General features: G+C 33.6%; 1 protein-coding gene across 2 annotated transcripts; it reads left to right on the top strand.

Moving 5' to 3' along the window:
* Nucleotides 1-27,036, top strand: LOC136034639 (putative inorganic phosphate cotransporter). Of its 2 annotated transcripts, XM_065715940.1 has the most exons (11): nucleotides 1-69; nucleotides 5,535-5,687; nucleotides 12,715-12,912; nucleotides 13,420-13,664; nucleotides 17,134-17,221; nucleotides 18,498-18,721; nucleotides 19,835-19,984; nucleotides 22,900-23,032; nucleotides 23,743-23,898; nucleotides 25,379-25,464; nucleotides 26,737-27,036. In XM_065715940.1, exons 3-11 carry the CDS (start codon nucleotides 12,738-12,740, stop codon nucleotides 26,938-26,940), a joined length of 1,461 nt encoding a protein of 486 aa, XP_065572012.1. In that variant the 5' UTR covers nucleotides 1-69; nucleotides 5,535-5,687; nucleotides 12,715-12,737; the 3' UTR covers nucleotides 26,941-27,036. The 2 variants fall into 2 exon arrangements, with proteins under 2 accessions (XP_065572012.1, XP_065572011.1); XM_065715939.1 differs by lacking the exons at nucleotides 1-69; nucleotides 5,535-5,687 and adding an exon at nucleotides 10,552-10,690.

The following is a 27,036-nucleotide window of genomic DNA, read 5'->3' as shown; positions in this document are numbered from 1 at the left end:
AAGAAGAAATAGTTTTGAATCAAAAAATTACACAGCTGTAGAATTGAAATTGAGAGATCCTGAACCTGTGTTTGGATAAATCTTTTTGCCTTGTCGTTGCGAAATTATTATCTTTCATTTTTTATTGATAGGCCTATATATTTGAAGGAAGATTCCTCAAGGAGGAAAAAATGGGGGATCCCCATGATGACCATAATTCTACAAATAATCTTGAAAAACTTGATAAGAATTGTACTGTACTAGCATGGATACAGTACAAAAACCAAATTAAAGGAAGAATGATTCCAGGAGCCAAATTACTAGTTGCCAGAATCCTTAAAAAAGAACTGGGCAACTATGGAACAATCATTGAGGCATCTGGCCCTGGCGGCTCCATGGTTATCCAAACAAGAGCACCAACCACTCCAGATATGATCACACTACAGAAAATAAAATTCAACAACAATGAAATAATCTTTGAAAAATATGACCAAGAAAAAGCAGACAACTTCAAAAACAACATAATTGGAAAAAATGGTATCTTATTTATTGAAAGAGACTGCAAACTTTGCTGAAGTAGAAGATGAACTCAAAGAAAACCCAGAAATTGAAAAAATACTAAAAATAGGCAATGATGAATCCAAAACAGTATATACAATTCTAGTGATATACAAAAATCCACAGAACTTCCCAAAAACAATAAATTTTTGAGGGATAAATAAGAAAGTAAAACAATTTATTCCACAACCAGTACAATGCTTTAAATGCCAGAGATTTGGACACAAGTTCCAAGAATGCAGATCAAACCAGAGACGCCTACTCTGTGCTGGGCTCCATGCCCACAGTGATTGTCCAAGGACAGAGCAAAATTGTGCTAATTGCAAAGGAAAAAATTCAGTAAATGCTAATATATGCCCTGTCAAGAAAGAAAAAAATGAAATCTTAAAGGTGTCTATCACAAATAAGATACCCATCAGACATGCACAACAAAAAATCAAAAATCAAACAGAATTCAACATAAATCAGAGTGAATTTCCTCCACTTTTAGCACCCTTAATTTCTATTATACCTACCCATGAGACATCCACCACCCTTAAGAGACTTGAGGAATCAATAAAAAAACAAGAAAAAGTAATTAACAAGTTAACCGAAGCTATAACCATGCTTTTGGACCTAGTCCCCAAATCCAAAACTCTGCAACAAAGCAAAATGAAACAAATTAAGACATTTGTAAGAAAAATCTCACAAAAAGATACAGAATCTGAGCTATCAAATGAGGAAAATGAAGATGAATTCACCACTAAAAGCAATGAAGAAACAAAAAATCCAACAAGAAAAACACTTTCAAAAAAATCAAAAATATGAAAATAATACAACTAAACACAAATTGCCTGACCAACAGCAAAAAAACCGAGTTAAAAAATATTCTAATAAGAGAAAAACCAGATATAGTATGCCTACAGGAAACATTCCTGAAAGAAAAAATAAAAAATTCATTTAATGGGTATAAATGCTACAGATGTGATAAAAAGGGTGGGGGATTATGTACTCTTATAAAGGACCACTTTGTCAGTGAGGAAATCCCTACCACCTTTGGTGGAAATAATGAAATTGGCATAATAAAAATAAATAACATCAATGGGAATACACTCTCAATTATAAATTACTATAATAACAAAACTAACAACTTTGATAAAAACCAACTATGGAGCACTCTCAAAAATATTCAAAACTGCAAAATAATTTTGGGTGACTTCAACCTACACCATCAGACATGGAACACACAGGCAAAAAATCATCAAAAGGAAAACTACCTCTTAGAAATAATAAATGATCTAAACCTCCACATAGCCACCCCCTGCAATCTTGAAACTCACTTATGCAAGCAAACTGGAAAAGTATCAACAATAGATCTAACCATAATCTCAAGGGACCTGCAACTTCAAACAACTGTACACTCCTCCCATGATTTTGATAGTGATCACTACACCTTATACATAGAAACAAATTCCAATGACCCAAATAAAAGATTTTTTAACCCTGATAAATGGTCATTTAATGAAAGAAGGATCAAAAAGTGGCAAAACGAGCTAGAACTAATTAACCTAGATCGTATTGACCTACTCCCAACAAATGATGCTATAGATGAAATCACAAAAATTATTTATGAAACTGCAAAAAAACATCTGAAAGTAATTGATAAAAAACCACACAAACAGCTAAGCTCCACTGTGAAAGCTGCCAAGATGTGAAGCTGCCAAGCTCAAAAGAAAAGAAGCCAGGAAAATATACAAAAGAAACCCAACACAACTAAACGAAATTGAGCTTAACAAAGTTACAGCACAAATGATAAAAAACCATCATCAAAGAAAGAAATACTGCATGGACAAACCTTATAAATTCCAAATTCAACCACAACACTCCTCTAAAAGATCTATGGAGGAACTTCCACAAAATAATTAAGAGGGAAAAACCCTCACAACAACCAAAAACACTTCATATAAATCAGCTAAATTATTATAACCCTGATGAGTTATCAGAAGTCCTAGCCAATCACTTTGAAAATAATTTTCAAACAGAACAAACAACCAACACACACCAAGGTAATAGCCACTCAATAAACAATAGCACAATATCAAATATAATTAAATCTGATGACATCATTAATGAAGTAAAGACACTAAAAAGAGGTGCAACTGGAATTGATAAAATTGATAACAGAATGTTAAAAGCACTTCCAATAAATATGATACTCAAGCTTACCAATCTATTTAACAAATCACTAATGGGAGCAGTGAAGATGTTAAAAGTAGAATAGCTAAAGCTCAGGGTGTTTTTTCACAGTTAAAAAAAGTTTGGAAGAATAGAAAGATAAGCCTACAAACCAAGATTAGAATATTGGAAGCTACAGTGATGACAGTGGTCAAATATGGCTCTGAAGCATGGACACTCCAAAAAGCAGATGAAAATTTACTAGATGTTTTCCAGAGAAATTGCCTACGGATTGTTCTGGGTACCCGGCTGACTGACCGTATTTCAAACAGTAGGCTGTACGAAAAGTGTGGTTCAATCCCGCTTTCTGGGGCTATAATGAAAGAAAGGTTGAGATGGCTAGGCCACGTTCTATGGATGAAGGATGACAGATTACCGAAGATTGTCCTTTTTGGCCAACCGTCTGGGGCTACACGGAAAGCAGGTCGTCCTTGTCTGGGTTGGGAGGATGTCATAAATAAGGATTTAAAGGAAATGGGAACTTCCTGGGAGGGTGTAAAGAGGGAGGCTTTAAATAGATTAGGTTGGAGGAGGAGCGTGCGTAGCTGTGTTGGCCTCAGGCGGCTTGGTGCTGCAGTGAGTTATTAGTAGTAGTAGTAGTAGTAGTAGTAGATCTACTCTGGATGCAATGGTTAGGATGGAGCACACCATAAAAACAGTTTCAGTAATAATCAAGTCACTTGTGCAATCTTCTTTGATGCAGCAGCAGCATTTGATAGAGTCGACTTACAAATCTTAAAAATTAAAATAAACTCTCTACACATAGATATACAACTAAAAAACTGGATAAAAAATTGGATTTCTGACAGAAAATTTTGTGTGAGAACCCATGGTGTGTTATCCTCTGAAAGATACATAAAAGCTGGAGTACCACAGGGGGGAGTTCTCAGCTCAATTCTATTCTCCCTATATGTAAGTGACCTGACAACAGATCATCTCCAACGAACTAACTTATACATGTATGCAGACGATATCACCATAACTATCACAGGAAACTCAATGGATAAAATAAAAACAAGTGGCCAAAAAGCAATTGATCATGTCCAATTGTGGGCAAATGAAAATAAAATTACCCTAGCTGAAGATAAAACAAATCTTGTAATGTTCACCAAACATACTGGTCAAATACTAAATCCAAAACTAAAACTAAACAACAAGCTAATAAAAACTCAACTTTCCCAAAAATACCTAGTTGTAACCTTTGACAGCCAACTATCATAGAAAAAACAAATAAACGACACTCTACAAGCAATTACAAAAAGACAAACATTTGTCAATGCAATTGCAAGTAAATTCAATGATATTTCAAGAAAAATTTTACTACTCCTAACCAAATCAACAATTCTCAGCAAATTGGATTATGCCTCAATATTATATTCTACAGCCTCTCAACAATTGCTATACAAATTAGATGTAAAATGGAATCAAACATTAAGAAAAATAACAAATGCTATGCCATCCACACCAATACCTGCACTACACCTTGAAACACACACATATTCCCTAAAAACATGCAGGAAAATTCTACACACTAATTACATTATAAAAAAAAAGAACCACTACTAGCAATGACCTAATCAAAACAAATATCATAGATCAAATAAATTTTTTTCCAAATGAGCAAACAAATAATTTACCTGCAATTATTTTCATATCGAAAAGTTACACAAATGAGTTTAATCCCCTAATCTGTAAAATTGAACACTATAAACCTCTGAATGGGCTCACTTGTATTGACACGTCACTGTACCTACAAATCGTAAAGAAAACAGAAGAACAACCTCTATACCTAAGAAACTTGACATTGCAATATATTAATGAGATCAATTTTTCCCAAAAAATCTACACAGATGGTTCTAAACAAGGCAATAAAACAGGACTGGGTGTCTGGTTTGAAAATCGAAATTTTTCAATAACAGAAAGACTTCCAGATGAGTCCTCAATTTTCCAAGCTGAAATTAAAGCAATTGAAATTGCCATAACAGAAATACAAAACACTGAAACTCCAGATTCTTTCCTAATATGTTCTGACTCACTATCCTCCCTTCTATATCTTGCCAATTACCAAGTCTCACCGACAAAGGAAATGGCAAAAATATCCCAAATGATCAAAACCCTTCAAGAAAGAAAATTCACAATAAAAATTATCTGGATCCCATCTCACATTGGGCTATATGGTAATGAGATGGCAGATATGATGGCTAAAGAAAGTCTTACACAACAAATTTCTTTACTTAATACTAATCACACTGTAGAAATACAAAAAAGAATCAAAGAACATCTTATAAAAGAAGAGCATCTTCTTTTCAAAAATAAATGCAAAAACAAATATCTAAAAATTGTAAAAGACAATTTCATCACCAAGAACCTAATACATCCAAACAAAAACATTGCAAACACAATTTTCAGAATTAGAACAGGACACAACAAAACCAATGCTTCATTATTCAGATGGAAAATGACAACATCACCATTATGTGATCTATGCAAGATAGATGAAGATGCAGATCACCTTATAATGAATTGCTCAAAATATAACCAAGAAAGACATTTACTTGAAAAAAATGTAAAAAATAATGCAGGTGGAAATTTTGATTATAATGAGATTATTGGTATAACAGAAACAGGAAAACAAGAGAGTATGACAAGAATACTAGGATTTTTTTTTTTTAAGAGAAACAAAACTATTAGATTACATTTAACCACAGCTCTCCCTGATTTTTTTTTTTTTTTTTTTTTTTTTTTTTTTTTTTTTTTTTTTTTTTTTTTTTTTTTTTTTTTAGATTGGAGGCAACAACAACAAGAGTGCAATAGCATATGAAACCAGCGTATCTGGAGTGAAGAGAGTCAATTCTGTATGCTCCATCATCCCTCTCACAACAACAACTTTGAATAGTGGTTGGTTCTTGGTTGTAATCCTGAGTAACTCTGAAAAGGTAGTTTAGTTGGGTGCTTCACTTTTTTTCTGCCAGGGCATTGTTTTAGAGTTTGGACATATTCCTTTTATTCCTTTTATTCCCAGGCGAGGCTACTATGTATACCCTTTTCTTATTTTCAGGGCTTGAAGATTGCATTAGTGATAGAACAGTACTTCGGCCTATCTTAGGTTCATTCTGACCAATCAAGAAGTTTAGGAACTTCTTTGTACCTTTGAACATAGCCTAATTGAGTTTTGTGAATCCAGTTATCAGAAATAAATCCTGTTTCTAAAATGTAATCTTGAATTTTTTTCCCCCAGGCTAGGCTACTGTTTATATCCTTTTCTTATTCCCAGGGTTTGAAGGTTATATTAATGAGATTTATTATTACCATATCAAACTAAAAAAAGGAAAACATCAAACAAGATTTATATTACCATATCAAACAGGCTTGGCATCTAAACCGCACTATATTTTTTAGTTGGAAAAAGTAGAACAATGTAAAATTCTACTTTAGCTGCATTTGGTTATCTTGGAAAGAGGTCAGATTAGGAAAATGAAACTTTCAGGGATGTGTCTACAGGCTAAAGCATGTTCCAGAAAGCTATTGCAAAGTACCTATCTCCACTCCATCTCCCCATAGAGGGTCCTAAAATTTGCCTACATGACATGTCTATATCTTTTGAAACTGTGAAAAAACCTGTGAAACTGTGAAAGTTTCTTTTTCTCTGGCTTTGGTTCTTAAATTACAGTTCCTGTTATTGAGTAGAACTTTAAGCTGTATTACTGGGTCTTTCTAACTTGAGAAACAATCTTTTATGCCACCATGCTATAGGATAAATATATGGCTGATATTCTTTAATCTCAGTGAATTTTGTTTTGATTATTTTTCATTAATGTCACTTGCTTTCTGTTAAAGATGTATATTTTTTTTAATCAAGCTTCTTCTTTTGTAAAAATTGGGAAGGAATGCCTTGCCCATTAATTCCTAGATTTGGTTAAAACTCTCTGAAGTATCTTATATCAAAATAAATCTTATACGTTTTATTTTTTATTTATTTATTTTTTTTTTTAGATATGACATAGGACAGCAGTAAAGTTTTGCATTTGCTTTGCTAAAAAATTGTCTTAAATAGTACCAAGTTTAGAAAGTTATGGTAATATTCTTCTTTCTCATCAGTATATTTGTAAGTTCCTTCTATTCTAAAGCATTTAGAGAGATTTTAAGCCAACCATAAGCATATTGCTGTCACAAATGATTTTGCTCAAATGAGCTGGTAGAAAAGAAATAGAACATATAATTCTTTTTTTTTTATTATTTCAAGACTAGAATATCACAAAACTAAGCATTAATATTGCTGGTTGTATCTTAAGTAAATACAATCCCTGATGGAGTTTTGTTGATACCTGTCTTAAAATTAATTTGTCAAAATAAAATATATATTGTTTATAGGACAGTAGAGAAAATGGCAGCAAGGCATCCTTGCAACTATGACTTGATTTTTTTTTATATTTTCTTTTTTCAAGTAATTGTAGTTTTCTGGTCATATTTGTGTTCATTGCTAAGTGGTTGGTAATTTGGGTTGAGAATCTTCTGTCTAAGGAGCACATGTTTAATTACTGGGATTGCCAGTGTATTTGGTTTGGGAAAGGGGTTAGTGATGTAACTCTCTAAGCTAAGCAAGAATTGGCCAAAATTTAAATGAGTACCTAGAGCAATCTGGGGACAGTAAGCAGGAAGGGCATGCAAAAGCATAGGATGCCTGGGCCTTAGATTCCGATTGCATTTCCTTTTCAGTCCTTCCTTTTCCCTGAATTGTTGATGTATAGACAAGAGTGGGGGTCATGAGTGATGGCTGGTGAATGTAATGGGGGTGAATATTTTGCAAGATTTAAAAATTTAGGACAATTGTTCAGGTTGGCAACTGAGCAGAGAAGTAAAGTTTTGTGATTTGCTTTTCTTTGTGACTGTTATAATTATGTGATGTCAAGAATTTTAAAGTTAATTTTCATTGTTTTGTTTTAATTGCCATGACCCTAGAGCTTTAGTGTAATAAAGCCTACTTTTGTCTATCCATTTTCTTTAAACAGACAGTAATTCTATGTGTCCAGAGGCGCCATTTGGGTGGGGCAGGGGTGGGCAAATGCCCACCCCAGATTTTCCAGTGGGCCCAAGCTTCCAACAAAAAGGGTCCTTTGCCGGCCATAATAATAACACTATTTGCTATTAACCATTGTAAACTTTGAAAGGAAGTTAGATACATAATCTAATTCTCAAGTTCTGTCAAATGCCCGTTTCCTAGATGATTATATTAATATTATAAATTCTGAATATTTGCAGTAATTCCTCTAAGTTGATAGACTAAAATAGGTCAGTTCCTGGCCTATCATTTCTTGATGGAATCGTTCCTTGTTATCTTCCAACTACACTATATAGAAGCAATTACGCAAGCGACGAAATCGCTGTCTCAGCAACTCCATGCCGTCGCTGTCGACTTGGTTATTTCTTGATTGCGCACCCTGACTCAGGCCACAAGAAGCAAACTCATTAACCTGCATTCAGATGCTTCATTTGTATCGCTTTTCAAGAAGGCTAAAGAGTTTGCAACAGAACTCGAAATTGAAGTACCTGCTGTGAATGGACCCGCGACTAGACCCTCCTCTGTTGGTCAGAAAGGACGATCTTGAAGAACTCAAAAGATCACCAAGCATCAGAAACAATTTGTGACAACTTTGACGCTAGGAAAGAATTTCATTGAATCTGGAAATTGGACTACTACTTTGGCGGATGTAATGAAGCAAGAATACTTCAAAACTTTTGACCTTCTACTAGCTGAATTTGACAGAAGGTTCACAGATAACTTGCCAGTGCTGAGTACGCTCGAAGCCTTGGATCCAAGCTCAACTAAGTTTATGGACACAGAGCTGCTCAAGCTTTTCTCTTCTCTTTACGGCGAGCTGGATATCGACAGCATTCTTTTTGAATCACAAGCTGGTATTGCCAAGCGTTTCTTGCCCAATGAGGAGAAAAAGCCGAAAAGCTTCCTAGACATTGTCAACCATCTTCAGGCATTACCAGTGGCCTACTCAGAAGTAATTAAAGTACTTCGTATTGCTGCAACACTTCCTGAGACTACAGCGAGCAATGAGCGTTTGTTTTCTAGCCTAGAAATAGTAAAAAACTACTTGCGGTCTACAACAGGAGATGATCGTCTCAGTCACCTCCTTTTGATATTTGCAGAGAAGGATTTAGTAAAAATTTGGACTACAACCAGCTTGTTGACGATTTTGCAAAGATGAAAGCTCGGCGGTTCCCCTTGTTACCTTGAATGTTGTTATATTTTTTTTCTTGCTATGTTTTTCCGTTCCACATTTGGTTACAGCACATTTCCAAGCAACACACGGGTGCTGAAAATGCATTTTTACTTAGAATATTCAATCAATGTGCAGCCAAAACCCGGATTTTTCTTATGCGACACAAAGTGAATCGGGAGGGGGCCCAGATGGAGTTCATGCCCACCCCAAGATTTGGCCCAAATGGCGGCTCTGCTCACCTGTAAAAGTGAGCCAACAAAGGGAAAGTAAAAAGAATTAAAAGGAACAAAGAAAACAGGGTATTTCGGAATATTCTACCTATTTTCCAAAAAAAACAGGTAGAATATACGGAGTAGAGTATCCTATAGTATCTTTTTTTTACACATTTACTTACTCAAACTGTTTTTGCATTTAATTTGTTGAGTTATCATTACTGGGTAACCTAAAGGCTAAAGAAATACAAAAAAAAAGAAAATATAATTTAACGGCAACTGTGGAAGAAGTGACTCATAATGAAAGTGCACAATACTGGCTGGGGCAGTACAAGTAATTACGTCCTGTGGTCTTATTCTTGCACTGATTTTCGTTGTACACGATACCGGTTCAGCACTTGGGATATAAAACGCGTTCATCACGTATGCATCCAAGGTCGTATTGAGGAGTTGTGTTAGGAGGTTCGACCCCCCCCCCTAGAACGTTTGCCCAACTCGTCCAAACGTAATAAAATGCATATAAACGCATTTTTGATGTATTTTTTAGAACTTTTTTCACCCTTCAAAAAAATAAAATAAATACGACTATAGGCACATCAGAAGCCTTTTTTTTTGTCCAACATACCTTTAAGGGGCGTCCTTTTAAAAATTTCATTTTAAATAACATGGATTCAAATTGCAATCCGGAACCAAATAAATTTTCAAAGACAGAACTTCTTTGTTTCAAATCAGTACGCCAATTGTTTTGTTTAACCTTTATTTTACCCTTCTAGGTTAAATGTACTGTGATCCCCCAAAATATGAATAAAATAATTTGAAGAAATAACGATTTAGAAATAAATAGCCCACTGCAAGATATTCTAGAACCTTAAATTTAATCTGTATTTTAGAATATACAGATTAAATATATAAATCGTTATATTTAATCTCTTCTTTTCACCCCCTGAAAAAATCTTAAGTTTTCAGGGGTGAATTTTTTTCATCCCCTGAAAAAATCTCTTCTTTTCTTCATTCTTTTATTTTTCTAAATTGTCCTTTGGCTGCTAAATTTTACAAGTGGGGTGTTTTCCAGAGGGAAACTGTCTTAGAGGGGACCCCCCCATAGGAGGGGATAACAAAGGTTTCCAACGAGGAATTAATTTGAGACAGAGATATTTTTTCTAAATGAATATTTGGCCTGTATATCTTCGAGCCGTCATCAGCAAAGGAAACATTATTTGTTAATTGTCTATTCAATGACCCTTTAAATCAACTTAAGAAAGCCTTAAGTGAAACCACTTGGGAACCCCTGACCTTATTGTTTATGAAGTCACATGTTAATTATGTTTTTTCTTAGTTAATTATAAACGCTAAATATGAAATGTCAGTAATTGCTAATTATATCTACTAAATATAAAGCTTGAACAATTCTAACCCACTCACATTGACCAGTTTGCCTTACACGAGTGTGTGTGTAAAAAATAAAAATCGATAGATTAATGGATTTTAAAATGAGTGAGTTTTGTTTACTTTATTGTCAGTTTTTTTTTTTCAAAATAGTCCGATGATTATTTAACAATGCCTTTGGGATTAACAATACCCCAGAAGCCTGAGACAAGGATTGTAAGTCTTGTCTCAAGAGTATATCAGGTTTTTAAAATGACAATTAACCCCCATTCCCCATGGCTTCTTTTACCCGAATATATCGGACCCCAATTTTGAGATAGTCATTTTGTTAAAAAACAGTCCAAATGTCAAATAAATATGGTTCTGGGTTTTAAAACCCCCCTCCTTGAGCCCTTGGTAGAGGGTTTTTATCAAGGTGGTAAAAATTATTTCCCAAGTGCATAGAACCACATAGACTTGTTTTATACCCCCACATATAACCAAAGGGACTAGGAAAATGCTACTCTTAAAAATTCTCGTAAGTGAATAATTTTTTTTCTTACTACTGTCTCAAAATGAAACTAATTGGATGTATTTTTTTTTAAATTTATAGCGGTTTAGCTTTTAATTAAAATCTATAGGCTACTTTAGCAAATTAAGATTGAAATTAACTTATGCTTTTTTTAATTACAGTTGCACTGTCAGTGTTACTAATAATACTTAATTATTATTACGCTCATGTTAGAATGCCATAGAGTCAAGGGCGCCGGTAAAAAATTTTCCAAGGGAGGGGGGTCCAGACGTTATAATAGCAATGGTGTTTGGATTAAAGGGAATTTATTTCAGGATATTTTTTCGCATGAATAGTTCTATTTTCAAACACTTTTAGGATAAAACTCCCAAATAAAAAGAGCAATTAAATTGCTTGCAAAATGAAACAAAATATAGCAAATTTTAAAAAGTCAGAAATTAGAGCTTATATTTTCCTTATTAAGGTTCAAAATCTATTGGCAGTGGTGTTTGGATGAAAGGAATTTATTTCGGGATATTTTTTCATATGAATAAGTCTATTTTAAAGATCTATTTTTGAAAAAAAAACTCTCAAATAAAAAAAAAATATAAATTGTATTCAAAATAAAACATATTTTGCAAAAAATTAATAAATATTTATATAGGCTAAAACAATATATAAATATTATAAAAAAGGAGAATAGCATAATTGTATGTTCTTTAATTAATATTCCACCGGGCCTTTCTCTGGGTTTGTCTTTTTTTTATTTTTTAAGCAGCAAAATTTTCTTAATAAATCAGCTTAAAAAGCATTAATTTAAATAAAGAAGCGGTTAAACAAAACAAATTAAAACAAAACTTTAAAACTTAACAAAAATTATCACATGCTTAAGCTATATCAGATGATAAATATATTCATATTATAATTTAAATTTAAAATAAAGAAAAGTTTCCATCAAACGAAGGAATGAGACCAATAACGAATGGAAATTATCATGAATTGTCAAGCCAATTTTGTCAGGTCAAATTGTCAATTGTCAAAGTCTAATTCCAACTAGGGCTTTTAAACATCAAAGTGTCTTTTATGGTAGGCTAAGAACAATTTCAAGTTGGTTCTGTTATATTTTTGGTTTCTGTTATATTTCAAATTATTATGACTAATTTTCTGCTCATCATTGATTCGACATAGCTTTTAATTTTTCTTTAAAATACTTAAATTTTGGAATTTTTTTTTCATTTTATCTCAATATAAACATTCTCACATGCAAACTAATCCGTGTAAAACATTACCGATGTTCTGATTCTCAGCCTCGGCCAGGATTACTATTCAGGGTGGGTATGTTACTGTAAATGTCTGAAATCTGGTTATTTTTTACATTCACCGGCAAATGTCAAAAATTTATTTTCCTCTGCTTGGATTCAGTTCGCTTTGCGAATCATTTTATTCAGTCCTAAGCAAGCTTTGATGGTAAAAGTTAAAGTTAGGTTACATTAGGCTATAAATCTCAGAAATGGGTTAAAACCTTGCATAAAACTGCAAAAGTTGACAGGCATGCTGACACAATAACGTCAATTTTTCGCTATAGACAGTTTTCTTTGTGAAAAAATTTTCTATCCATGATTCTAACTGATTTCTTTTTAAGGTTACGTACCAACAAGATATATCATGGCATTCATGGCCTTTCTTGGCTATGTCAATATTTTTTTGGTGAGAAATAGTATCAATCTTGCCATTGTGGCAATGGTGAATTATACAGCTGTTAATTACAATGTACCTATCATCGATAACACTACGAAACCTGGAGCGATTCATTGCGAAGTTCATTCCGAAAATTTTACTGGTAAGCCTTATCAATTACTATTTATCCAGAATTACTAAAATACTGCAAGAAAGACAAAGAAAACTTTCCGAGTCAAAAACTGTATTCTAAATAATTTGTTAAAGTCCGAGTGTTCGTCAAAATTCATGCGCAAATGAGGATTTTTTTTATTATAATGTTTTTAAATCAAGGAAAACCCGTTTGTCTTTCTTATGGTATTTTGACGATTTCCCGTATTAAATTTTTCCTTGACATTTTTTTTTTGTACAAGATTTCTATTTTCTGTAAAATTGAATTTTTATATTCAAGCTCAGCATAAACAATTACATGTTGATAGATTTGCTCTAGTCCAAAGTTCGTATTTTCTGAGTTTTGGTTAGAGGGAGGGCAATTACAAGTGACCATTAAAAAAACGCGATGCTCTCTCAAGATCCAAATATATTATGTCAATGTTGCACGAAACAGACAAATTTGAACCCAAGGTCGTAATAGCAAGGTCCAATGTCTTAATACCTTATTCTGTTTCAGGTAAAAATGAAGACGGTCCTTTTGTATGGAGTCAGCCAATTCAAGCGTTGATCAGCACCAGCTTTCTCTGGGGTTATATTACAACCAATATTCCAGGTGGTAGATTAGCAGAAGTGGTTGGTACAAAGTATCTTCTTACCGGTTCGATGCTGTTAACATCAGTTTTGACCGTTCTTGTACCTCCTGCGGCCTATCTTGGATGGCAATATGTTGTCTTTATTCGAGTTTTGATGGGGATTGCCCTGGTAAGTGTGCTTTTCTTAGGAATTATTTTTTAACCCTAGCAGACAAAAACACAGGGGAAGGGCTCCAATATTCCTTGCCAAATTTCTTAATTTTATTTAACTTTTGGTGACTTCTTTTTCCAATTTTAAATTGAAATATTTTTCATTGCTGACCTTTCAATTTTACAATTTGTCGTCTTTCAACTCAATGTGAATTGTATTCCAATGGCAAAGTTAGACCTACAATCTCAACAATCTAATTCACTCTGTCTATCGATATATAGTCAAAAGCGTCATGTCGATTTGCCGGTTGTATTACAGCTTAGATACCAATAAAGTTATGAAAACTCGATTTATTTTTGGGACACAGTGCGCGGTAGCAATGCTAGCGGCTGGAGATAGGAAACTTGCAGTCTGAATCTAAGAGTCGGAGCAATTGAACTGACCACGTATGCAACAAAACAAAATTCCTTTCCCGCCTATGGTGTTGTAGTATGATCTACATGTCGGAGCGTGGGCTTTAAGGAGGCGCCAAGCTCAGAGCTCTGTACCAAAAGCTTCTCATGGGCAAGATAGGAGTTATCATAACTGTATTGGTATTTAAGCTGAAGGTTGTATGTTATTTAGGTATCCCGTAGTAGTGCACCGAAGGAGATTTTTAGGGAGAGAGTTTTGACTCAAGCTCCATCATACTGAATAATAAAATATGAAATTTTTGGCTCTGCAGATAATGACTGCAGACATCCCCTTTCGTTTAACTTTGTACGGAAAATTTTAGTCATATACTGTCAATCAATCATTAGCAATAAAGCGTTTTTAACTAGAAAAAATTACCTGTATTTTTATATGTTTATTATCTTTCTGACAATGATCAGCATTGGCATTTCAGAATTAAGAAATCAGTCAATCTTTTGGTACTTTTGAAATGCTTGTTAGGCTATATTTTATACCAGGCTATACTTTATAATTACGAATTGAGGATAAAAGGAAATACATAGCATGAGCTTTAAAACTGAGCAATTAGGCATAAAAAAACGCACGTCTTAGAGAGTTATAAATAAAAAAAACAAGTTTTTTTAACTGAAAGTAAGGAGCGACATTAAAACTTAAAACGACCAGAAATTACTTCGTACATGAAAGAGGCTGCTTCCTCATCAACGCCTCGCTCTTTACGCTAAAGTTTGACTCTTTCTCTCAATTCTTCTTTTTAAAACAATCAAAAACTTTAGCGTAAAGAGCGGGGCGTTGATGAGGAAGCAGCCTCTTTCATGTACGAAGTAATTTCTGGTCGTTTTAAGTTTTAATGTCCCTCCTTACTTTCAGTTAAAAAAACTTGTTTTTTTTATTTAATTTCTGGACATTTTTGAATCAATGCATGTTTTGATTTTGGCTCTCCGCAGAGAAATAATTAAAACAACATTTGCATTTTTTTTTTGGCTAAATGGCTTTCTCATAATTTTGATCGAATGATTTTGAGAAAAAAAGAGCGGGGGAGGAAGCCTAGTTGCCCTCCAATTTTTTGGTTAATTAAAAAGGCAACTAGAATTTTTAATTTTTTACAAATATTTTTATTAGTAAAAGATTTACATAACTTATAAATTAGCTTACGTAAAGAACTTTTGTATTCTCATATTTTTATTACATATATGAGGGGGTTCGCTCCCTTGTCAGATCCTCGCTCTTTACACTAAAGCTTAAATTTTGTCCCAATTCATTAAGAATGACCCCAGAATCACAAAAGCCGTAGAATAAATAGTTGAAATTACTAAAAATACTTTAGCGTAAAGAGCGAGGTATTAGGAGGAGGTGAGCCCCTGAAATGGGTAATATTTCTGTTTGTTTTAAGTTTTAATTCTGCTCCTTACTTCCAGCTGAAAGAACTTTTTCATATTTATTTTTTCATTGTTTTTTTTTTAAATAATGCTAGTAAATCCTGCGCTCCCTTCATGGAGATTTTCTTCCCCCATGACAAACTATCGATGGAAAGTTCCCCCAGCATATCCCCCTCTTCTCAACCCCTCCCCCAACCCAAAAAATCCTCCTGAAAACGCCTGTACACTTCCCAATAACCATTACTATATGTAAGCATTGGCCAAAGTTTGTAACTTGTTGCCCCTCCCACGGGGACTGTGGGGGAGTAAGTCGCCCCCAAAGACATAGTTATAAGGTTTTTCGACTACGCTGAATAAAATGGCTATCTCAGAATTATGATCCGTTGACTTTGGTAAAATAATTAGCGTGGGAGGGGGCCTAGGTGCCCTCCAATTTTTTTGGTCACTTAAAAAGGGCACTAGAACTTTTCATTTCCGTTAGAATGATTCCTCTAGCAACATTCTAGGACAACTGGGTCGATACGATCACCCCTGGGAAAAAAACAAACAAAAAAAACAAACAAATAAACACGCATCCGTGATCTGCCTTCTGGCAAAAAATACAAAATTCCACATTTTTGTAGATAGGAGCTTGAAACTTCTACAGTAGGGTTCTCTGATACACTGAATCTGATGGTGTGATTTTTGTCAAGATTCTATGACTTCTAGGGGGCGTTTCCCCCTATTTTCTAAAATAACGCAAATTTTCTCAGGCTCGTAACTTTTGATGGGTAAGACTAAACTTGATGAAACTTATACATTTAAAATAAGCATTAAAATGCGATTCTTTTGATGTAGGTAATGGTATCAAAATTCCATTTGTTAGAGTTTTGGTTACTATTGAGCCGGGTCGCTCCTTACTACAGTTCGTTACCACGAACTGTTTGATGGCTGTAGCTCCCTCATACTGAATAATAATACAGAAAATTTTTGGCTGTGTAGATACTAGCTGTAGAAATCCCCTTTCGTTTACATTTGCACGAAAAATTTTAGTGATATATTGTCGATAAATTATTAGCAATAAAACATTTTTTACGATCATTCCTACCATAATCTATGTTGAATTTTATTATGGGTGGTAAGGTGATTAGGGAAGGAAGGGTGGGTTCGGGAGGTAAGGGTGGGGTTAAGGAGGTAAGGGTGGGCATGGGGTAAGGTGGGGTTGGGAGGAATGAAAGGGGGAAGGGGCAGTTGTATATTAATGTTTAAGAGATATTGGATTTGTTATTATAGTAGATATGTGGACTTTCGCGCGAATACAGACCCTCATAGGTTTTCCCCAGCGCGAAAGTGTTGTGTTTTATTTATCTATTTGTGAATGTTGAAATAAAAGACTTGAACTTGAAAACTTGATCAAACTTGCTATTTCAGAATTAAGAAATTGGTCTTTATCATTTTGTTTTAATCTTTTTTCCCTTTGAAATGCACGTTAGGGGAGTTAAAACCTGACAATGCCACAAATATAAACCAGGTTATACCCTCTATAATTACGAATTAAGGATAAGGAAATGCTCAATATGAGCTTAAAAACTAAACAATTGCTGAAACAAGCACACGTCTTAGTGAGTTGGCCAATAGTTTCTGCATTTTTCACCAAAAGCACTTATTTGTTTTTACAGGGTCCATCATTCCCGTCTATGCACCCAATGATAGCAAAATGGATCCCACCTACAGAGCGAAGCACCATTTCAGCGCTGGTTTATGGAGGTAATTATTCTTATATGTTCTACATAAAATAATTTTCTTTTCAGTTTGTATGATTAGAGCTTTCTCAGGAACGCTTTATGAGCCTTCTAAGCATATTATTTGTTTATTTTGCCAAGTAAATGGTAAATAGTATAGGTATATCTATCTTTTTGACTATATTTTAATATCTCAGAAATGCCAACGAATCTTATCCCAAAATAGAACATGTTCGTCATGGACTACTGTCCCTTGAACTCATGTACTTTCAAAATCTTGCTTTTTTTTGTCTTACCTACAATATCTTGGACGAATGAAATTCATTTAAATTTGTCTTTTTTTACCTGTTTTGGACTTAAGACTACTTTCATAAATTTGTGCGGATATGCCTATAATTACATATTTTAGAAAGTAAGACACAGCGTAAGATCTACTTTCTCATTTTCCTGTTATCTGATCAAAATATTTCAAGATAGGCTGGGATAACCTTTAAGGTGTAATTGAAAAATTATAACTGAAACTAATTTGATTCTTTCTACCAATATCTGAATTGAAATACAGAGCTGGACGATGTGAACAGTAAATATTAATTAATACAAAAAATGAGTGGACTTTGCATCATAACATACGAAACTAAAATGTTACTTCTAAAAAGAATTATCACTCGATGGGTTTTTGCCACATTGTGCCAAAACCACTGTTCTATAATATATCATAAAATGCCACCAGTAGAACAGTTTTTTACTATTCTGATTTGTGTAAAAACGTTTAATTAAAGTTAAATGACTTAATTAAACTATAGTTAAAATTCAAATTTCAATTGATACTACAAAAAGACCACAAAAAATAAACCCTTTCCTTATTTTTTCGAAAAACATTCCTAAATTCGACATTTTGTAGATAGGGATATGTAAATTTCGCAATAAGATCCCTTTTCTAAGGATCTAAGCTTTTGATGGATTGATTTGAATTCTTTTTTGGAACATTTTAAATATCGATTCTTTTAGTTTCTTGGTCTCGTTCTGCCAATCAGAGTATCAGTACTATATGCTACCACAGGTTTATATCCACAGTACCCCTCTACAAAAGTTGATCCTTTATTTTATGCTAAATATAATGGAAACACAAAGATAAATAAAATAAACTTGGTTAATACTTTTCATTCACGATACTGTAACTTGCATTAGCGTTTTGCTGGTTAGTGCTAGGTGTCACTGGTTTTTTTTTCTTCTCCGAGGGAAACTTTGAGCTCCCGTCAATGAATTTTGTACCGCGAGCTTTGACTTTATTCTTTTTATAGGTGCTGAGCTTGGTACGGTGTCAGGTCTTCTGCTAACCGGTTTTATTATTGAGAATATTGGATGGGAAGCTGTGTTTTATATTGAAGGCTGTTTTGGTGTCGTTTGGGCCGTATTCTGGCTGTTGATAATTCATGACAATCCTGAAGAACATCCAAGAATAAGTGAGAAGGAGAAAACATATATAAAAACACAAATTGCAAAAGATGCACATGTGTCAAATAAGGTAAATAGTCTTTTAAAATTTTACAAACTTCTCATAAATAAAATTAAAATCAAAATAATGTGATGAGGAACTACATTTTATTAAACGGAAATATCATAAATCCTAATTTATAAACTCATTTTTGTCTTTACTTTTCGGTTAAAGATTTGAAGCACTCCTAATAGAAATCCCATACGAAAAAGGAAGAATAAATGAACCAGATGAGGGGGCGAAAATTTTATTTTATTGCTGAAATAATAGTTAATTTTGGACACTGATGCAAAAAATTACAGCTCATTTTATAAAGTCATTGTTTAACAAAGGTTAAACGTTTATTTAAAGATTTGGATTAGAGCTTGAGATAGCTCTTCGCCACATCCAGGGTAACACAGGATTTGGCATTAAAAAGGAATATAAATTAAATTAAAAACATAAAAGGCTTCAAATGCACCATCTCGAAACGGAAATATGTTCCATATGAGGGTGGCTGAATCTTTCTTAGCTTCCCCCTTTTCACGTTAACATTGTGAATTTTAGACGTTTTCGAAAAATCTAGAACAAGGGCAATTAAATTTTTTTTCACAGTATTTGTGGAAGAGCCTATTTGTGTACATTGGTTAACAATAGCTTTCGAAGTGGAATAAAACTTTTTTTTTAGAGTATCTCAGGTAGAGCTTATTTGTGTACAAACAATAGCTTTCGTTCAAAATTTAAAAAGTAAATTGCATTTAAACCCTTATTTAAGCATCCGTATGCTATTAAAAGTTTTCATGTCATACTTTACTTTCATCTGTTTTTTAATAGATAAATCTTTTATGTTAGTTGCGAGTCACATAAATATAAGACCTGTGCTGGTAATGTAAGGGATAGCTTTTTTGGTATGTCTATGTCACAGGAATAACTAATTTTAGTGAAAGTATATTTTCTAACGTATTTTCTTTGTGGCCATATTTTGTTGAAAATCTTGCATCTGATCTACTTTAACTTCTTTGTTTTAATTATATAAATTCTGATATTACTTGCTTCGAATACTCAATTGGAAAAGAGCATTTAACCCTATCTTCAAACATTTTTGATAGAAGTATTTGCAGCATGGCCTATAATGCCCTACATTGAAATAAAATGTTTTTCTAGGCCTTGCCAATACCCTGGAAATCCATTTTGACATCGATGCCCTTCTATTCAATTTTGATAGCTAATATTGGTCACAATTGGGGATTCCTCATCCTTCTAGTGGATTTGCCAATATACTTAAGGACTATCTTTGGCTTTGACATCAAAAGTGTAAGTTTCTGTCTATTTTCTACTCCACTGCTCCTCATAAAACAAAAATGAGTGACTGGTGTTCACAGTCACTTTATATTGCTTTTGATGATGTAATCACTTTAGTAGATTTCAGGAAGAAACTACTTAGAATAGACACAGATGACAGGGGTTGGATGGATATACTCATTTGGAGTACTACTATTCGTCAAAGCTAGGAATATCCTTCTAGCTACTCTTTCACTGTATATCTTAAGATTTTTTACTTCAAAAGTCATTAAGACACTATCTTCTCCAAATACTTCTCAACAAATTCGATTTTGACTCGATGGGTCTATATCAGTGATTCCCAATGTGGGTTCAGGCCCCACAGGTACCGCATGGCAAAATTTTGTGGACCGTGGGCGGGACGTTCAGCCTTTGGCTGACAATACTTTAAAGCCTTAATGGTAGAAAAATGTCTACATTCGTTTACATTATAAGAGCAAAACCCACTTGATAGTTTTGTAATGAAACCAAGCATTGTATAAAACGTGTTGTATTTCGCATTAAATACGCCAAGAGGACGGCCCAAAAAAAATACCAAGTTAATATCCCATGAAGCTTTCTTCAAGTGAATACAAGTAAAATTTTCAATAACAAGATTTAATTATTACGAGAGAGGTATCAGATAGAAATGCCTAAGTGGGGCATGACCCAAAACGGATTGGGAATCCTCAGTCTAGATACAACGTTATATTGCTACATTTTTTGATATTCTTCTAATTTTAGCCACCTTAAGTAACAAAAACAGTAAGGATTTTATCTTTGTGCAAGGTTCAGCAAAATGTTTTTATTTCTCAACATGCTTTATTAATGGATAATTCTCATAAATCTTAATGATAAGGTGTTCAAAAGTAATCATCTAAACATTGAGGCAGGATGCCTCCTAGCATTAATATTACTTACTCGTTTATTTGACTTGGAAGTGCTTCCAGGATAGTCAAGGACTATATTCTTAAGATAGTTGTACCAAATAGCTTATACTATTAGTATAAGCTACCTATATACTATTATTATAAGAGTCTATTCGTGAAAATTGGTAAGCGTGTTAGGGACATGCACAAATTGACTTGTTTCCCCGATTCGACCATCTGGGATGCTGAAGGGAGAGGAAAAATTAAAAACTGAGATATTTTTAACTTGCTAATGGGATATCAGATCTTAATGATTTTTTATATTTAGAAGGACCTCGTGTCGCTGAGCTTTTATTTTAAATCCCAACCGGCGTTAAGCCTCTGGTGAGCATATGAGCTCTTGGCTCTTCCAACCTCGTCACAAGTGTCATATGAGCTCTTACCTCTTGTTTATGATATAATCACTATTAGAGTTCAGAAAGGAAGTACTTGGAATAGACACAGACGACAAGGATCGGATGGATATACTCACTAATATTGGTCAAAACTAAGGATGTCCTTCTAGTTAGCCTTTTACTATATATCTTAAGATTTTTACTTCGAAAGTTATTAAGTTATTATCTTTTCTAAATACTTCACAACAAATCCAATTTTGACTCGATGGGTCTATATCCGTGAATATCAATGTGGGGTTCAGGCCCCACAGGTACTGCATGGTAATATTTTGGTGGGCCGTGGGCCCACCAATTCAGCCTTTTTTTGACTATAATTTAAAGCCTCAATGGTAAAAAAAAGGTCTACATTCATGTACATTAAAAGAGCAAAAACCCACTTGATAGTTTTGTAATGACACCATGCATTTTATTCGTGCGTATTGTATTCGGGATATGTTTTAACTAGTATAAAATACACCAAGAGGACGGCCCGAACAAATTACCTTTTGTTCATAAACAAAACTATATTATACATTATTATATATTATACCTATATTATATATTATACATAACTATATTATACATTACCTATAATATTTGTATATAATGTCTTTTGAAGCTTTCTTCAAGTGAATACACTTGAAATTTTCAATTAGAAAAATTTAAAAATTACGGGAAAGGTATCAGATAGAAATGCCCAAGTGGGGCATGGCCCAAAACAGATTGAGAATCCCGGTCTACGTACAACGTCATTGTGGTACATTTTTTTGGATATTTTCCAAATTTCGAGGCTGGATGCCTCCTAGTACTGATATTACTTACTAGTTTATTTGACTTGGAAGTGTCTCCAGGATAGTCAAAGACTATATTCCTAAAATAGTTCTACCAAATAGCTTATACCCCAGAATAGGTTGAGACGCCAAAAAAAAAAAAAATAAAATCTTTGAAAAAATGATAATCCCAGAGTATATTAGTGTCATAAGAATCTCAAAACCCCTCGTTTTCTACATATTTAGTCATCACTGCGTAGATACATTTTGCTAAGTGCATTACTACAATAATTTTATGCATGCATATCTGTAAATTTTTATCGGAAATAGTCTCTTCCAATATTCTGATGTTCTATATTGTATATAGAATATCTCTATATACAACATCGATACAGAGATATACAGAATATCTCTTCCGATATTCTATATTCTGAAAATTACCGCGCTGCCATTTTACGATGCAAAAAGCAATCTAGATGAATTGAAACTTTGAAGAAATTTGTTTTCACTCCTTAAAACTCTTAGTATTTTTCATCAATCGTATTTTGCAAAACAACAACAATAATATACAGAAAAAAATACAACATTTACATTCCTGGGGCCCAAACAAACATAGATATAATCATCGCTCATTTGATAAGATTGTTCATTTTCTGAAGCAAAGACCCAATCTAAGAGGATATCTGTCTGGGGCTGATTGTTTCTGCTCATAAAAAGAATTTAATCAAAACCTTATTCAGCACAAAACTCTATTTATATTTTGCCAAAAAATCCGAAAACAACGATAAAGGCCTTGTCTTTTAGTTCGTTCTTTGCTTACTTAATTTATATTTTAGAATGCTGTCATCCTGGCTCTACCATATTTCTTATCATGGATTTCTACTTTGATATTGTGTCCACTCGCCGATTTATGCAAAAAGAGGAAATGGCTGTCCACCGTTGCAGTACGAAAGATATGGACTCTAATTGGTAATTGTGTTATTACTTAGTTTAAGTTTCCAGTTTATTTATTTGTTATCAAACGTTTGTTGAATATTGATTTTCGTTTAGGTTCTTGCGTTTGCAGGATTGTGGGTGTAATTATTTCTCGTCTCAGCAATCTGTCCGTCCAATTTCCCTTCTATAGCCTAAACGTACAAACTTGGCTTGTTTTGGGTATCCTTCCCGCGAACAATTTCACCATATTCTCGTCAAGGTTAGCCTCAGTGCAAGAAGCTAGTACTACCCACCGCTCCACTTAAAAATGCAGTTTTAGTAAAAAGTTTTGCAGTTTCAGTTTTGCAGTATAGTAAAAATTAGTTCTCTAGCTTTACTGTTAGTTCTAGTACTAGAGATTTTCTCAGAGTATGGAAGAAAGCTTTACAAATTATTTTTCTTTCTGCTCAAAGACGGTTTACTTTTCGTAGGTATTACTACCTGTTGTATTTTTCAATAAATAATTTTTTCTTTAAGGCTGAGTATATAGCTGTCGCTCAGTTTACTTTTTTTTGGAAGAGGGTCTTTAGTAACTTACATAAAACTCACTATTGGTATGGAGGTCAGAAATATATTTATAATTTTGAAGAATAAGCAAACTGGATACGTAACTTCATCCAGCGAGGATGCCTTTTTCTACGTCAAAAAAAATTATTTTCTTAAAACTACTTAAAAAAATTACTTAAAACTTATTTTCTTTTTAGGTCATTTAGGACCAGCACTATGCCTCTTTGTAATGGCAGGCGCTGGATGTAACATTCAATTAATTATTGCAATGCTGATGTTATCACAAGTTGTTGAAGCTGGAAATTACGGTGGCTGGCTCATTAACCACATTGATATAGCACCCAGTTTCTCAGGTAATTTGGTCTCCTATCATTTATTTTTGCCTTTTAGACCTGAGCTTATTGTTCAGAATTTTACAAGCGGGTTGCTTTCTGACCTGGGGTATTATTCCCTTAAAGTACCTGGAATATAAAAATAAATTTCAGCCCTTTGACCCTTTTCGAGAAAATACTTAAAGCGGAAAACTAAAGTTTTTCATAAAGTTTTCTTTCAACTGTTTCAAAATTATGAAGCTCTTATGGCAGTCTTTGCTATTTGGTATCGTTTGCTTTCTGATTTTGTTTAGATTTTTTCAACGCTCCTTTTTTACAAGTTCAATCCCTACTACTGCATCAAACTGTGTAACTAAATAAGAAGCTCACTTTCATTAGAAAATGAACTCCGAACCTTTTCTATTTTGTTGAGGTATAATTGTCTATGTAACTTACTATTTAACCAATTCAAACGGTTAAAATACTGTTTATCTGCCATTGATGCTTTAAGAAAACTATAAAAACGACTGAAACTCTTTTTTTACTTATCACCTTTTCTGCTGTTTTTTTACAGTGAAATAAAACAACTCGACTGTTTTTACCTCTGGGATTTAATGTTCAATTAAAAATATATATAATTTAAGAGAAACCTTTCATTAATATTAATTTTTGTTCGGTTAGCTGATTAGCATGTCTACAAGTCACTAGACATAATTTCATACTCCTGCAAAATTTAAGTGCTTTTGAATGTCTAGTTTATTCACAAAATGAACAGGTTTAGTCACCTCTTTAACTTAGTTTATTAATCTCTGATTAGTATGAAATGCTAAAAAAATATTATTGCTAAAGCAATTTTTATTCAATTTTTTTTGCACTTGCTGTCTTTAAGATGCTTTCACGTATTTGTTTTTTTCTTGTTCTGTTCACGGATGATTTCCATTTTTATTATCGTTGTATGGTCACATGTTAGTTCAATGAATTTTGATCAATGAATTTTATATATTTTGTTTTTCCGTAATATGCTACCTATTTTTGGCCTTGTAATATCTATTTTGGCATTTCTTCCTTTCTTCTGTTTGCTGTTTTCCTTTTTTTAAGTAGCTTGAATAGAATTCCTTTTCGATTGAATAGAATCTATATTTTTTTATGTTTGTATGTAGCCTGTTAGGTAGATGGCATATTAGTACTAACCCAGGATTGTTTTTGCATCTTTTAGTAACTTATTATACAATCAAAAATAGAGTTTGCAATAAAAGAAGTCTGCAGGTATCTTGCCTTATCCATTTTATGTAAAGCCTTGAAACTCTCTTTTCCAACCAAGACCTTTCTTAGATTCATTGGTTTATTGGTCAGGTCATGAAAAGTTCAAATTTGGTTATTGGTATATGCTTAGAAAAAGCTTTAGATGGGAGGATATTCGGCTTTTCTTCTATACATTTCTTATTGGCTCTTAAAATTACTCAGCTAACAATATATTTAGTCATGTTTGTTTGTCTATTTTATGATAACATTTTTCCCATAGGGACTCTGTTTGGAATAACAAATGGTGTATCTATGCTGGTTTCCTGGCTGGGCCCAGTCCTGGTAGGATTCATGACAGATGAAAATGTAAGTCCGTTTCTACTTTACTCCTTTGTAATATTTTGATTTTTGGTTTTTAGTCCGTAGTTAAAAGTGCGCTTGTGTGCTTTTAGATATCCAAGAACTTTGAATCTGTAAGTTTTTAGTATATTATAGTGGTTTATAACCAAAGATTACACGTGAAATCCATTGTCCTTGAGGACGGGGGTTCGAGTCCTGGTGTTGGCGGTTATTTGGTTTGGAACAGGTGTCAGCCGTATGACTTTGTAAGCTCAGCTGAGAGCCGATCTAGCTCGAAATGGATATGTGATGAAATGTACTTACTTACTTGGGTCACGTTCGAGCCTTGTCCAGACCCGTCGTGGCATCCAGAATTTGTCGACATGCGTCTCTCCATTGCTGATTAATGTGATGAAATGTGGAGGAAAACACAAGAAGGGTCAGCAAATTCTACCTTTAACTGTGCAATACACTCCCGACCGAAGGCAGGGAGTCAAGAGGTCAATGCCTATGCTACGCAGACCATTGGTCAGCATGCAAAGTTTTCAAATAGCTTAAGTTTGCAATGAATCTAAGAGTTTACAGATAGTTCTATGAATGTAATTTGTTGCAAACACCAGATTATAGATACCAAATGTGGGTCTGTCTCAAAAATACGCAAATACTACAAATGCGTGGTATTGGAAGCTCCATATCGATTTAATTTGAAGATAGAACGGTTTAAACATGGTACTCGACACTTTAACATCTACTATTGATAAAACTCTTACAGGAATTTTACTTTCACATGTTCAACTTGGGAGTTATATACTATTTGTGTTACCAAGTACTTAACCTCAATAAGAACCATGTAAAAGCACCGGGGATCTAACTGTTTTCAGGTTTGAATATCTTGGACTGTAATTATTTAGTAGTAATTTTTGTTTGATGCAATGTTTCACAGCTTTTAAAATTTGGCTCAATTCTTTTTGTATCTTGATTTAAAATCCTAGACTTTATTTGGATGTAAGGACCTTACCAGATTTTTCCATCAGAAATAACAACTAGAGGTAGGGGTGGAGGTAGAGATAGAGCCTTGTTACTAATTTTCTAGTGTTTTGCTTTAGTCCTAATTTTTCAGCTATGCTTATTCGTTCTTTAATTTTGCTATTGTTTTGCAAACTTTGGTGCCAAATGTTTTTTAATTGGATTTGGAAAAAAAATTCCTTCTGAAGGACAACGTGCACGATTCGCCTTGTTTGTTATTGCTCCTTTTTACTACTTTTCAGTTTTTATCCTGATTTTACCTTTATTTTTCAGCAAACCCTTGAAGCCTGGTCGGCGGTCTTTATTATGGCTGGCAGTGTGTTAGCAGCAGACTCAATTTTCTTCCTTATATTTGGATCCGGCTCTGAACAATCCTGGAATTACAAGGCTGAAGGAGAAAGCGATGAAGTAGAATCTAGGATGAACAATGAAAATAATACACCTATAGTAACACAAGAAAATAATCAACTTCCATAATGTTAAATATTTTTTTGTTAAATTTACTTTAGTTATGAGTATTCTTTGAAAGATTTATATTTTTGTATAGAAAGTTGAAGCCTACTTTTTATTAAA

This window comes from Artemia franciscana, chromosome 13 (assembly GCF_032884065.1).
Source record: "Artemia franciscana chromosome 13, ASM3288406v1, whole genome shotgun sequence".
NCBI classification, from domain to species: Eukaryota; Metazoa; Arthropoda; class Branchiopoda; order Anostraca; family Artemiidae; genus Artemia; species Artemia franciscana.
This window is presented reverse-complemented; position numbering and strand designations above follow the sequence as displayed.

What these genes read in the sequence shown, in the direction of transcription:
- LOC136034639 (XM_065715939.1), top strand. An exon ending in TCATTCCGAAAATTTTACTG is followed by an intron (nt 12,913 to 13,419) that starts GTAAGCCTTATC and finishes ATTCTGTTTCAG; the next exon opens with GTAAAAATGAAGACGGTCCT. An exon ending in AAAGATATGGACTCTAATTG is followed by an intron (nt 23,033 to 23,742) that starts GTAATTGTGTTA and finishes TTTTCTTTTTAG; the next exon opens with GTCATTTAGGACCAGCACTA.